The sequence below is a fragment of the Dipodomys ordii genome, unplaced genomic scaffold (genome assembly GCF_000151885.1).
Source record: "Dipodomys ordii isolate 6190 unplaced genomic scaffold, Dord_2.0 Scaffold137, whole genome shotgun sequence".
In the NCBI taxonomy this organism is placed as follows: Eukaryota; Metazoa; Chordata; class Mammalia; order Rodentia; family Heteromyidae; genus Dipodomys; species Dipodomys ordii.
In genome coordinates, this window is record NW_012267353.1 from 1,072,686 (window position 1) to 1,085,921 (window position 13,236).

Genomic DNA, 13,236 nt, shown 5'->3' on the forward strand with positions numbered 1-13,236 from the left:
CTTGAGCTGAAGAGCTGAGGGACAGAGCCCAGGCCCAGAGTTCAGGCCCCACGACCGGATCCCCCCCCCCCCCGAAAAAAGAATCCCCACCAGTGACAGATAAAGAATGAAAGAAAAGAATCATAGCTCAGAGACAATTAAGTACTTAATCCTTCATCTCCAGAAGATAAATTGTATAGACACATTTGCAAATGTTCTTTTCTTTATGTTTTTTGGAGTTCATAGTGGTAGACTTTTTGTTTTGGGGGTACTGGGTTTGAACTTAGGGCTTTGGGCTTACTAGGAAAGCACTTTTACAGTCTGTTAGGCTTTAGTTCTTTTTGAGGTAAAGTTTTAAGTTTTTGTCTGGCCTCTGAAGTTCCAATTTACTCTTCCCCACATTTTGAGATGGCAGGTTTAGCCAACTTTTAGCCAGGGCTGGTTTTAAACCACCATTCTTCCAATCTCTACATCCCAAGTAGTCAGGATTATAGGCATGAGTCACTGAGACAGGATCTTGCTACGACATAGCATAGCAAGGCTGGCCTGAGACTTGCAACCCTCCTGCCTCAACAGGTATCACTGGTATCACTGCTTTATCATCACACTAACAACTGTTTGACATTTAAATATATAACTCCTAAGACTAACCTACTTATTGTATATACATCAATAGCTTTAAAACTATATTCCTATGCTGAGAGCTGGTGGTTAATTCCTGTAATCCTAGCTACTCAGGAGGCTTGCAGTTCAAAGCCAGATCAAGAAGGAAAGTACAGAAGACTTTTTTTTTTGCCAGTCCTGGGCCTTGAACTCGAGGCCTGGGCTTTGTCCCTGAGCCTCTCTGTGCTCAAGGCTAGTACTCTACCACTTGTGCCACCTCTGGCCTTTTCTGTTTACGTGGTATCAAGGAATCAAAGCCAGAGCTTCATGCATGCTAGGCAAGCACTCTACCACTAAGCCACATTCCCAGTCATAAACAAGACTCATCTTTAAGCACCAAAAAGCCAGAATACCCAGGCCCTGAATCTGCATCCAGGACTGATATATATGTGTGCAGGCGCACATATATGCACACACACACACACACACACACACAAACACACACACACAAATCACAGAGCTTTATAACCATCACAACAATTCTGTAAACTTTTATACTCAAAAAACAAACTCTAGTCAGGGACCAGTAGTTTACATCTGTAATCCTAGCTACTCAGGAAGCTAAGATCTGCAGATCAGGATTCAAAGCCAGCCCTGGCAGGAAAGCCCATGAGATTTTTATTTCCAATTAGCCAGAAGCTGGAGGGCTGTGGCTCAAGTAGTACAGCACTAGCCTTGAGCAAAAACAGGCTCTGAGGTCAAGCTTGAGGAAGTGGAAGAAAGGGAAGGGGCAGGAAGGAAGCTCTAAGAAATACTGATCTATTTTCTATCTGTAATATGTTTTCTATCTGGAATTGACCTATTCTAGATACTTCATATAAATAGAATAAACCAAAAGGTGAATTTTTGTCACTAGTTTCTTTACCCTAGCAAAATGTTTAAAGTTTATCTAGTATTATAACCCAACCAAGTAATTATGACCTTAACAATGCCCACAAGTCATTGCTAAGTGGTAGGTATAACTTTTAAAAAGTCTTTTTTACCTTATAAAATACTGATATATAATTCTGATAACATTTAACTTTAAAACAATAAATATGAAATGCTTAATACCTGTAGAATTTCAGTGGAAGAAATGTTAGCACCTAATCAGCATCTAAATAAATTTCATGTCACTAAAATGTTGTAGTTCCACCTAATTATCAGTATGCCTATAGATTAGCATGCCTAAAGATAAAAATTTTCATGATTTGGGGCTGGGAAGGTGGCTCAGTGGTATAGCTTGCCTTGCATGCCTGAGGCCCTGGGTTTGATTCCTCAGCACCACATAAGCAAAAAGAAAAAAGCTGGAAGTGGCGCTGTGGCTCAAGTGGTAGAGCGCTAGCCTTGAGCTGAAGAGCTGAGGGACAGTGCCCAGGCCCAGAGTTCAGGCCCCACAACTGGACCCCCCCAAAATTTTTTTCATGATTTACTTTAATAACCTGGGGGGGAGGAGGCGGCAAAAAGAACCACAAGCTCCCTTATTTACCGCAGGAAAAAGAAAAAAACTTAAAATGTAAAAAAACATAAAATGTAAATTCTTCCATACTATTAATAGGTCTAGCAAATTTAATTTAATTCAGATTCTGAGCACAACTGTACAATGAGCAAGACAGTATGATGCTTACATGAATGTAGAAATACAGATCAATGAAATAGAAGATTCCAGAATTAAGCTTTTACATTTATAGCCAATTTACTTTTAACACAATTATAAAGACATTTTAGTAAGGAAAGACAGTGTTTTCAATAGATGGTGCTGGAAGAATTGGATATGCACAGGCTGAAAGCTGTGTTTTTGTTCTTTCTCCACATGATATACAGGAAGAACTAATACTATAATTTCTACATTAATCCATGGTCTGGAGTTGGGTAAAACACTATTAAGCTGGGTGATGGTGGCTCATGCTTATAATCCTAGCTACTCAGGAGGCTGAGATCTGAGAATCTTGGTTCAAAGCTAGCCCAGGTAGAAATGTCCCTGTGAGACTCAGATCCAATTAATCACTTAAGAACCAGAAGTGGTACTGTCTCAAGACATAGAGCACTAGCCTTGAGAAAAAAGAGGCTCAGAGACAACACCCAGACCCCGAGTTCAAGTCCCCAAACTGACAAAAAACAAAAAACCCTAAAACATTATTAAACCACCAGTTGTAAAATCCATTTAAAAATGATAAACTAGACTTAATCAATACTTAAGACTTCTGTGCTTCAAAAGACACAATTAAGAACATAAAAAAGGCAAAGTACAGTTTGGGCAAAAATAATTGGCAATCATACATCTTACAGAAGACTTGTATCCAGATATAGGAAGAAATCTCACAAGCAATAAGACAATAAACTTCAAAAAAATTGAAAGAATTTATCAAAAAGGATATGAGAACTGGTGACAATCAGATGAAAAGATGCTCTCTAGTTATTAGTAAATGTAAATTAAAATTACAGTGAAATATACCACACAAACTATTGTGGCTCTAATCAAAACAAGAGACAATATTAGTGTTGACAAGGATATGTAGAAACTCATAAACTGCTGTAGATAGATTGGCACATGGCTAGCCAATGTTGAAAAATTGACAGATTTATTAAAGTGCTAATTTCAAATGTATAACCTTGACAAGCATAAAAATTCCAGTCTCACTTTCAAAAGTTATACTCTCTAAAGGAAGAAAATCTGGCAGAAATGGATGCATTTTTAAAGAAATACAAGTTGCCCAAACTGAGCAAAGAAGAAATAAACCAATTAAATAAGCCAATATCCTACAATGAGATACAGGAAGCTATCAAAAGTCTTCCAACAAAAAAAAGCCCAGGACCAGATGGATTCACAGCAGAATTCTATAAGACCTTTAAAGAAGAACTAATACCCATTCTCCTCAAGCTCTTCAGAGAAACAGAGAAGGAGGGAGCTATCCCAAACTCATTCTACAAAGCCAATATCACACACATCCCCAAACCAGGCAAAGACACAACCAAAAAGGAGAATTACAGGCCAATTTCCTTGATGAACATAGATGCAAAGATCCTTAACAAGATTCTAGCTAACAGAATCCAGAAACACAGAGTCCCAGGGTCACAACAAATTGGAGAGAGACTCAACGAATGGGACTACCTTAAAATAAAAAGCTTCTGCACAGCTAAATCTATGGCAACCAAGCTAGAAAGACAACCAACTAATTGGGAAAAAATATTTACCAGCAATATATCAGACAAGGGGTTAACATCCTGTATATACAGGGAACTCAAGAAACTCCCAAACCTAACAAACCAATTACTAAATGGGCAAGGGAACTAAAGAGGGACTTCTCAAATGAAGAAATAAAAGTGGCAAAGAAACACATGAGGAAATGTTCATCATCCCTGGTGGTGAAGGAAATGCAAATAAAGACAATCCTGAGATACCACCTTACCACAGTCAGAATGTCCCACATCCACAAATCAGCTAACAACAAATGCTGGAGGGGATGTGGAGAAAGAGGAACCCTATTACACTGTTGGTGGGAATGTACACTTATACAACCACTTTGGAAAGCAGTCTGGAGGGTCCTTAGAAAGCTAAAGATTGACCTCCCTTACGACCCAGTCATACCACTTCTAGGCATCTACCCTGAACAACAGGAACCAATATACAAGGACACGTGCACCTCCATGTTTATTGCAGCACTGTTCAAAATAGCTAGGATATGGAAACAACCCAGATGCCCCACCACAGATGAATGGATCCAAAAACTTGTGGTATCTATACACAATGGAATATTATGCAGCCATTAGAAATGACAAAATAATGGCATTTGCAGGGAAATGGATGGAGCTAGAAGGAATCATGTTGAGCGAGGTAAGTCAAGAGCAAAGAGACAAACGGTACATGGTCTCCCTGATAAGTGGATGCTAAATCCAAAATGTTAGGTGATACGACAAAACTAACAGGACTTAAGAAACAAAGAACTCCCACTCATCTGGTCGAACCACTACTAAATATCCCCATGCTGCTGATCACATGTATGGTGTATAACATGTATATACCGTTATATGTTATAGACTGTGATAGACAATTTGCTCCAGGAAAGTTAGAATGAACTTGTGGCTTTAAATGAGCATCATTATTCCACAATAATTCGGGAAATTATGTAATCACTTAATCACAACCAAAAAAAAAAAAAAAAAGAACCTCGGGGAAGGTAGGGAGAGAAGGGATGGTAGGGGGAAAACAATGGAGGGGGTAACAATGCTCAATAGGAAGTGTACTCATTACCTTACTCATGTAACTGTAACCCTCTGTATAGTATCTTTACAATTAAAAAAAAAATTCAGTCTCACCGGGTGCCGGTGGCTCACACCTGTAATCCTAGCTACTGAGGAGGCTGAGATCTGAGGATCACCGTTCAAAGCCAGCCTGGGCAGAAAAGTCCGTGAGACTCTTTATCTCCCAAAAACCACTAGAAAACTGGAAGTGGCACTGTGGGTCAAGCAGTAGAGCGCTCGCCTTGAGCTGAAGAGCTGAGGGACAGTGTTCAGGCCCAGAGTTCAAGCCCCATGACCGACAAAAATAAAATAAAATAAATTTCAGTCTCATGTAGGAAAGGAAATGTACTCATTACCTGACTCAGGTAAATGTAATCCCTCTGTACATCACCTCTATTATAATAAAGTCAATTTTAAAAATTCAATCCCATCACAACAAAAAAATTAAAAGTTAAACATAAATTTACCATAAAACTCAGCAGTTTCACTCATTCATAGTTAAATGTCTAAGAAGAAGGAAACAAAAGCTCACAAAGATATATACCAAATATTCAAAGCAAGTTCATCAACTAGTGAATAAACATTTAAATAATGGAATTATTCAATGGAATACTGTTTTATCAATAAAGTTGATTAACTACTGATACATGCCACAAGATGGACAAACTCCCAAATCACTATGGTAAGTGAAGGAAGTCAAACATAAAAGATTACATTTATATAAGTTCATGGTACATTATCAGAAAAGGCAAATTTGTAGAGATAGAGAACAGATCAGTTCATTGCCAGGAACCCAAGGTGATTGTAGGGAGTGACTATGAATGCATGTGGAGGGACTATTTGGGATTATGAAAATAATTAAATGGGATTATGGTTGTACAATGCTACATTATACTATAAATGGGACTCGGCTCTAGCTCAGTAGAAAAATGAACACCTAGGATTAGCGTAAGTGAAGCCCTGTTTGATCTCCACCCACCAAAAATTATATATGCAAATACATGTGTATATATACAAACATATATGTAGTATGCATGACTGAATTATATACATGCAATTGATTAATTTAATGGTATATAAATTGTAAAGATTGTAAAGCCTTTTTCTTAAAAAAGGCTTCTATAACCACACTATTCCTTTTAAAAACTAGAACATTATATACTTTGTGTTGCTACCCTTTTGTACTTTTTCCTATCCTCATCTCCCTGCTTGCAACAGAAGTAACCATCTGTTTATCATTTCCATCTTTTTAAAAAAATTGTTTTTCAGATAAGTCGCTAAACTTCATTTGGCTTGCTTTTTCACATGATAACTTTATCAGCCACATACTCTATACTTAACAATTGTTAAGGTTTGTCTCTTATCTTTTTCCTTTTTATGGCTTAGGTATTTTATAGGAGAGACACCATGACATTTCATCTCAAAATTCTAACATATGCAGCTAGAAAAAAATTCTAATTTAACCATAATATCCTAACACTAATAAAACCATATTCCTTAATATCATAATATACATAGCTCATACAGTACTTAAATTTCAACAAAATGTCTTTTATTAATATTCTAATAAAGGCCTTCAGGGTGTTAGGAGGCCTAGCTTAGGTGGTAAGAGTATCAGCCAAGGAGTGAAAGCAAATGTCAGATATGATCCTGGTCTTGAACAGGAAAGAAAGCAAGAAAGCAAGCACGTAAGAAAGAGAGAAGAAAGAGAGAGAGAAAGAAAGAGAAAGAGAGAAAGAGAGAGAAAGAAAGAAAGAAAGAGGGAGAGAGGGAGGGTGAAAGAAAGGGAAAAGGAAACAAGGAAAGAAGGAAGGGCCTTCAATTGCATTTGGTTATTTCTCATCTCTTTTAATCTGCACATTCCTTATATTTTCTACTTAAAACATTTATATTTGTAGAGAACTACTATCTCCCAGAATTTTTTTTTTGGTTGGCATTGGGGCTTGATTCAAGGCTTTGTGGTTACTTAATTAGGTGCTCTTGAACCATGCCTCTGACCCTTTTTGTTTTATCTTTCAAATAAAGACTTGCATTTTTGCTCTGCAGGCTCAAATCTACATCCTTCTGTTTCTACCTCCTGCCTTGCTTGGATTACAGGTGAGAACTATCACACCCAGCTTATTGGTTATGATGGGGTTTTGCTAACTTTTTGCTTGGGCTTTAATTTATTCTAATTTATGTGTGCTAGTTCTTCTGTTGTATACTTCCGAAGTATATATTGTGAAAAGCCTTTTTCTCCTACTGCTCTCAGCATGCCTCAGCCTTCTCTAACTGCAGTTGTAATTCCTTAGGTACTTATTCACAAATAGTCTACTCAAACACATCAATGATCACTGAAAATTTAAATCCACACAACTATACTTAGAAGGGCTGCAGTCAGGAAGAACGGATGAATGTGGGTCTGATAAGGTAAGAGTTAACTGGAGATACCCTTCCCAGAAGTAACAGCATTTGAAAAGGTAGCATATTAATATTAAAAAAACATTAAGAATTAAGTAATATTCTTTAAAAGGCATGATTAATTAGGTTTTATAAAGCCATGTTATAACAAGCACTTCTACTCTGTTACCAATTCTGCTTGTCCATAATTTTCATAGGATGTTCTGGAGTGGAACTGCAGTTGAAAGAAATTGGTGGAATAATAGGCAACATCTCTTGGGACATTTAATTAAGAAAAGTCAACTTGCAAGTCATACTTGCAATTCCACCTATGAGGGTGTGCAGGTAGGAGGACTGAAGTCTGAGGCAATCCCTGGCAAAAACAAGAGACTTTATCTGAAAAATAGCCAAAGCAAAAAAGGGCTCATGCACAATTCAAATGCTAAAGCATCTGCCTAGCAAGGCCAAGGCCCTAAGTTCAAACCCTAGCATTACCAAAAAGAAAAAAGGAGAAGAGGAGGAAGAAAAGGAGAAAGAGGAATTGTGTCTCCTTCCATACTCCTGCAAATATCCTTTTTATTCTTTCAGCATGAGAGAGAGAGTAGGAAGAAATAGGACTAGAAAGAAAGTACTGAGATTATTAACACATAATTAAGGTAGAAAGAGAATGAGGATAAAATCAACCTGACAAGGACATAAAAGAATGTGCATGTAATTTAAGTACCCCTCAGCATCTATACAAAAAGTATAAAACTCAGTTGGGAGAGGTGGTTCAAGTCTTTTTTTTTTTTTGTCGGTTGTGGGGCCTGAACTCTGGGCTTGGGCGCTGTCCTTGAGCTCTTCATCTCAAGGTGAACCTTCTGCCACTTAAGCCACTTCCACATTTTCTGCTGGTTAACTGGAGATAAGAGTCTCAGGGAGTCTCCTGCCCGGGCTGGCTTTGAACTGCAATCCTCAGATCTCAGCCTTCTGAGTTGCTGGGCCCTGCTTGGAGGTCTTAACTCCCCAAAAGCTAGGCATGGTGATACAACACATTCCTATAATTCTAGCTATAAGTAGGAGGAGAGCATTAAGAGTCTAGCCCTGGGAAAAACTAGAGACTATTTGAAATAAAACTAAAGCAAGAAAGATGAGGGGCTCAAGTGGTAACACATTTGCCTGGCATGTATGAGGCCTAGAATTCCAACCCTGGTTTTCGCCCTCCCCCCAACAAAGGACTTGAGATTTTTAACTATAAATTAATGTATGTGAAATTAAGGACTAAAGTGGTTTTCTAAGACTTGGATTTTATTTTCCTAACACGGCAAGTAAATAAGTAAATACCCGGAAAAAAAGGGATCATATAAGAATATTCTAAAGCAAAATCGAGGGCTAGTTGACCATGAAAAAAGTCAATCAGAATGACTGACAAGAAAACATAGTAGAAAGAGAACAATGAAACTTTGAAACCATTACTAAAAAAAACAAAATCAAAAGAACTTAACATTTCTTTCTCAATGGTAGAGGGTATTTCACAATATATCTCTTAATTATAAAAGGCTTGTAGAAGCAGTAGTAACATCTTGAAAAAACCCATAACACTATCTAATGATAAAAGGTAATATAATCACTGTTACTCATTCTGATAGGCCCTATCTATAGGCTCACAGATCACTTTACAATTTCCATAATTTCAAAAATACCTGAGATATGTTTTTAATAAAGATTAAAACACAATGTTAGAAATTAAATCACTTTTCCTTGAATCTTAAAGTTGGTAGATACCTGAGATAGGAAGAGTTTTTTTTGTTGGTTTCTTGTGGGATTTTGTTTTTTGGTTTTGATTTTGGTATTTGGAGGAAGGGTCTTACTATGTACCCAGGCTGACCTTAAACTCAATATGTACCCCTAGGCTGGTGTCGAACTCAGAATCCTCCTGCCTCTGAATCTTGAGTACTTGGATTATAGGTGTATACCACCACATCCAGCAGGATATTTGTTTGTTCTTTAAATTTTTTTTTCTTTTCTTTTCTTTTTGTTGGTCATGGGGATTGAACTCTGGGCTTGGGCACTGTCCCTCAGCTCTTCAGCTCAAGGTAAGTCTCTACCGCTTGAGCCACAGTGCCACTTCCGGTTTTCTAGTGGTTTACTGGAGATAACAGTCTCACGGAGTTTCCTGCCTGGGCTGGCTTTGAACCGCGATCCTCAGATCTCAGCCTCTGAGTAGCTAGGATTACAGGTGTGAGCCACCAGCACCTAGCAATTTTTTTCTTAATATATATATATTTTTGGGGGGGGGTCCGGTTGTGGGGCCTGAACTCTGGGCCTGGGCGCTGTCCCTCAGCTCTTCAGCTCAAGGCTAGCGCTCTACCACTTGAGCCACAGCACCACTTCTGGCTTTTTTCTTTTTGCTTATATGGTGCTGAGGAATCGAACCCAGGACCTCAGGCTTACAAGGCAAGCGCTCTACCACTGAGCCACCTTCCTAGCCCCTCTTAATATATATTTTTATTTAAAGATATTGTATAGAGGGGTTACGGTTACATGAGCAAGGTAATGAATGAGTCCATTTCCTATAGAGCATCGTTACACCATATTATTCCCCTACCTTCCCTTTCCTCCCCACCGTTTTTTAAAAATTTTACTGTTATTATTAAGGTGATCTCCAGAAGAGTTACCATTACCTAAGTCAGGTAATGAGTACATTTCTTTTTGGGCAATGTCATCCCTTCCTTTTCTCTTTCCATTTCCCCCTCCCATCCTGCCTACAAATTATATAGTTCATTTTCAACATAATGTCTATGATGTATTTGTTCAACTTTGTCCCTCCATTTCTGTGCCCTCCATTATCCCCCAAAGACAGATAAATGAGTAAGAAAAAAATCTCCAAGAAACAAACAAAAAAACACAAAAAAAACAAAGACAAACAATACCCTCTTTACCATCCCAGCAGCACACACACACACACACACACACACACACACACACACACACGGGAGGATCACACCTTTGGGTTCCTACCAAATAAGCAAAGAGTATCCTCCTTTAGTTCATTGTGTGTGAATGCCTAGAGTCCTTCACAATTTATCATGTCCTGATATACTTTAGATCTAGCTTCTGCATATGAGAGGAAAACATGTGCTGCTTATTTCTCTGAACTTTAAGGATATGTTTTTAATAAAGATTAAAACACAATGTTAGAAATTAAATAACTTTTCCTTTAATTTTAATAACGTAATAACCTTTTAACTCACACATGCTTTCACAAACATACACAAATTAGTATAATGTCAAATGATAACACATACACACACACATACCAGTCCTGCTGTTTGAACTCAAGGCCTGAGCACTATTTTGTTTTGTTTTTTCTTAGGGCTCATGCTCTATCACTTGAACCACAGCTCCACTTCTGCTTTTTTGGATACTTTTGGTTGTTAATTGGAGCTAAGAGTTTTATGAACTTTTCTGTCTGGGATGGCTTTGAAACCTGATCCTCAGATCTCAGCCTTCTGAGTAGCTATTATTACAAGTATGAGCCACTGGCACCTGACACAAATAATATTTTTATACTATTGTCATGTATTTTAATTCATTATAATGAGTTCATTCACAACAAACCTATGAGTTGTCCTTTAAATGTCTCTCTCATATAAGACTTTACCAAAATTTAATCTTAAAATCATCAGTTTTCTAGAATTTAAGATTATTACAATAAAACTTACCTCAGTCTTTTTACTAATGTGATCTGTAAATAAAAAAAAGAACAAGACATTATTTTTTTGTAAAAAAATAAAGTAATTGTAAGAATTTTTAAAGTTCTGAGTTTTTTCTGGCTACTTGGAGAAAATACTCTTGGGATTTGTCTGCCCAGGTTGACTTCAAACTGTAATCCTCAGATGTCAGCCCCCAGTGTAACTAGGATTATAAGTGTGAGCCACCAGTGCATAATTTTGTCTTCAAATGTTTGATGGAACGGTTTCTTCTGTATTTTACTATTCAATAATGAATGAAAATATAGTGTTTTTGTTTTTTACTTTCATCTTAATATATTTTATTAATATTCTAATATGCCATTCTAGATAAACTGAAAAGGTTGACTAATAATGTTTGTAAGCAGAAATATATTATTCTTATCCAGTGTAATCCATACTTTATATAGAAGGACGTTAATATTAATAATAGGTTTTTGATACAGGGTCCCATCATGTAGAATAGGCTCCTAGAATTCATAATTCTTGACTCAGCCTCCAAGCACTGGGATATGCAACACAATACCCAGCAATATAACATGTTTTAATCATTAAAGACCTACAAATGTTAAATTGAATTTTCACTAAATTTTAGAAAAGGGACAAATTCAGAAATACAAAAAAGAGGCTGCCAAGGTAGTTCAGTGGTAGAGCACTTGCCTTGCATGCATGAGGCCCTGGGTTCAATTCCTCAGCACTACAGAAGCAAAAAGAAAAAGGCTGGAAGTGGCGCTGTGGCTCAAGTGGTAGAGCGCTAGCCTTGAGCTGAAGAGCTGAGGGACAGAGCCCAGGCCCAGAGTTCAGGCCCCATGATCAGACCCCCCCAAAAAAAAGAAATACAAAAAAGATTTTTATTGGAAATCATGGGGTTTTATAAAGACTGATTTTGATTATGTTAGCCTCTAAGTAGTTATTTCCAAACAGATTGCTATGGTTTAAATATTTATCCTCTTTGAAACCTGTGTTGAAATACAATTGTCATTAAAACACTATTAAGAGCTGAGCACTGGTGGCTCATGCCTGTAAGCCTAGCTACTGAGGTGAGATCTGAAGATCATGGTTCAAAGCCAGCCTGGGCAAGAAAGTTTGTGAGACTCCTGTCTCCAATAAACCACCAAAAAAATGGGAGTGGCACAGTGGCTCAAGTGGTAGAGCACTAGCCTTGAGCTAAAGAACTGACGGACAGCACCCAAGCCCAGAGTTCAAGCCCCATGACTGACAAAACAACAAAAAACCCCACCAAAAACACTATTAAGAGATACAACCTTTAGGAGGTGATAGAACTATGATGCCCCTCCCTCTCACTCCTACCCCAGAACTAGGACTGGTGCCATAAGAAAAGGGTGAATTTGGGGCTGGGAAGGTGGCTCAGTGGTAGAACACTTGCCTTGTATGCATGAGGCCCTGGGTTCGATTCCTCAGCACCACATAAGCAAAAAGATAAAAGCCGGAAATGGCGCTGTGGCTCAAGCGGTAGAACGCTAGCCTTGAGCTGAAGAGCTGAGGGAAAGTGCCCAGGCCCAGAGTTCAGGCCCCACGACCGTACCCCCCCCCCAAAAAAAAAAGAAAAGAAAAGGGTGAATTTGATACCCTCTTGCTTACCCTTTTGCCTTTTATCACATAATGAGAGAGCAAGAAGGTCCTGGACAGAGGCTAGCACCTTCATATTGAACTTCCCTCCCTCTAGAACTGTGAGTCAATAAATTTGTTTGTTAGGCCAGATAGTGGTGACTCAAGCTTGTAATCTAGATACTCATGAGGCTAAGATCTGAGAATCAAGGTTCAAAACCAACCCTGGGCAGAAAAATCCATGAGACTCTTATTTCTAATTAACCAGAAAAAGCAGAAATGGAGGTTGTAGCTTAAGTGGTAGAACACCAGCCTTGTACAAAAGAGCCCTCAAGTGTAAGGCCCTGAGTTCAAGCCTCAGTTCTAGCAAAATAAATAAATACATACATATATACATAGTTTGTTGGAACTATCCAGTTCCAGGTGTTCTATTAGACCAGCACAAATAGATTAAGACACATGTTTACCTCTAAAATATATTAGAAAATCATTTTTACTTTTTTTTTTTTGTCAGTTGTGGGGCTTGAACTCTGGGCCTGGGTGCTGTCCCTCAGCTCTTCAGCTCAAGGCTAGCACTCTACCACTTAAGCCACGGTACCACTTCCAGTTTTCTGGTGGTTTATTGAAGAGTTTCACAGACTTTCCTGCCCAGGCTGGCTTTGAACTGTGATCCTCAGATCTCAGTCTCCTGAGT

At 38.2% G+C, this 13,236-nt stretch overlaps 1 protein-coding gene across 1 annotated transcript in view; it reads right to left on the bottom strand.

Annotated features, from left to right (window-relative positions):
* The window catches only part of Gkap1 (G kinase anchoring protein 1), a 51,347-nt gene that overhangs the window by 15,700 nt on the left and 22,411 nt on the right, over window positions 1-13,236 (bottom strand). Inside the window, exon 6 of the mRNA XM_013031064.1 lies at window positions 10,947-10,969. Coding sequence (XP_012886518.1) covers window positions 10,947-10,969 — 23 coding nt within the window. The remainder of the gene's footprint in view (window positions 1-10,946; window positions 10,970-13,236) is intronic.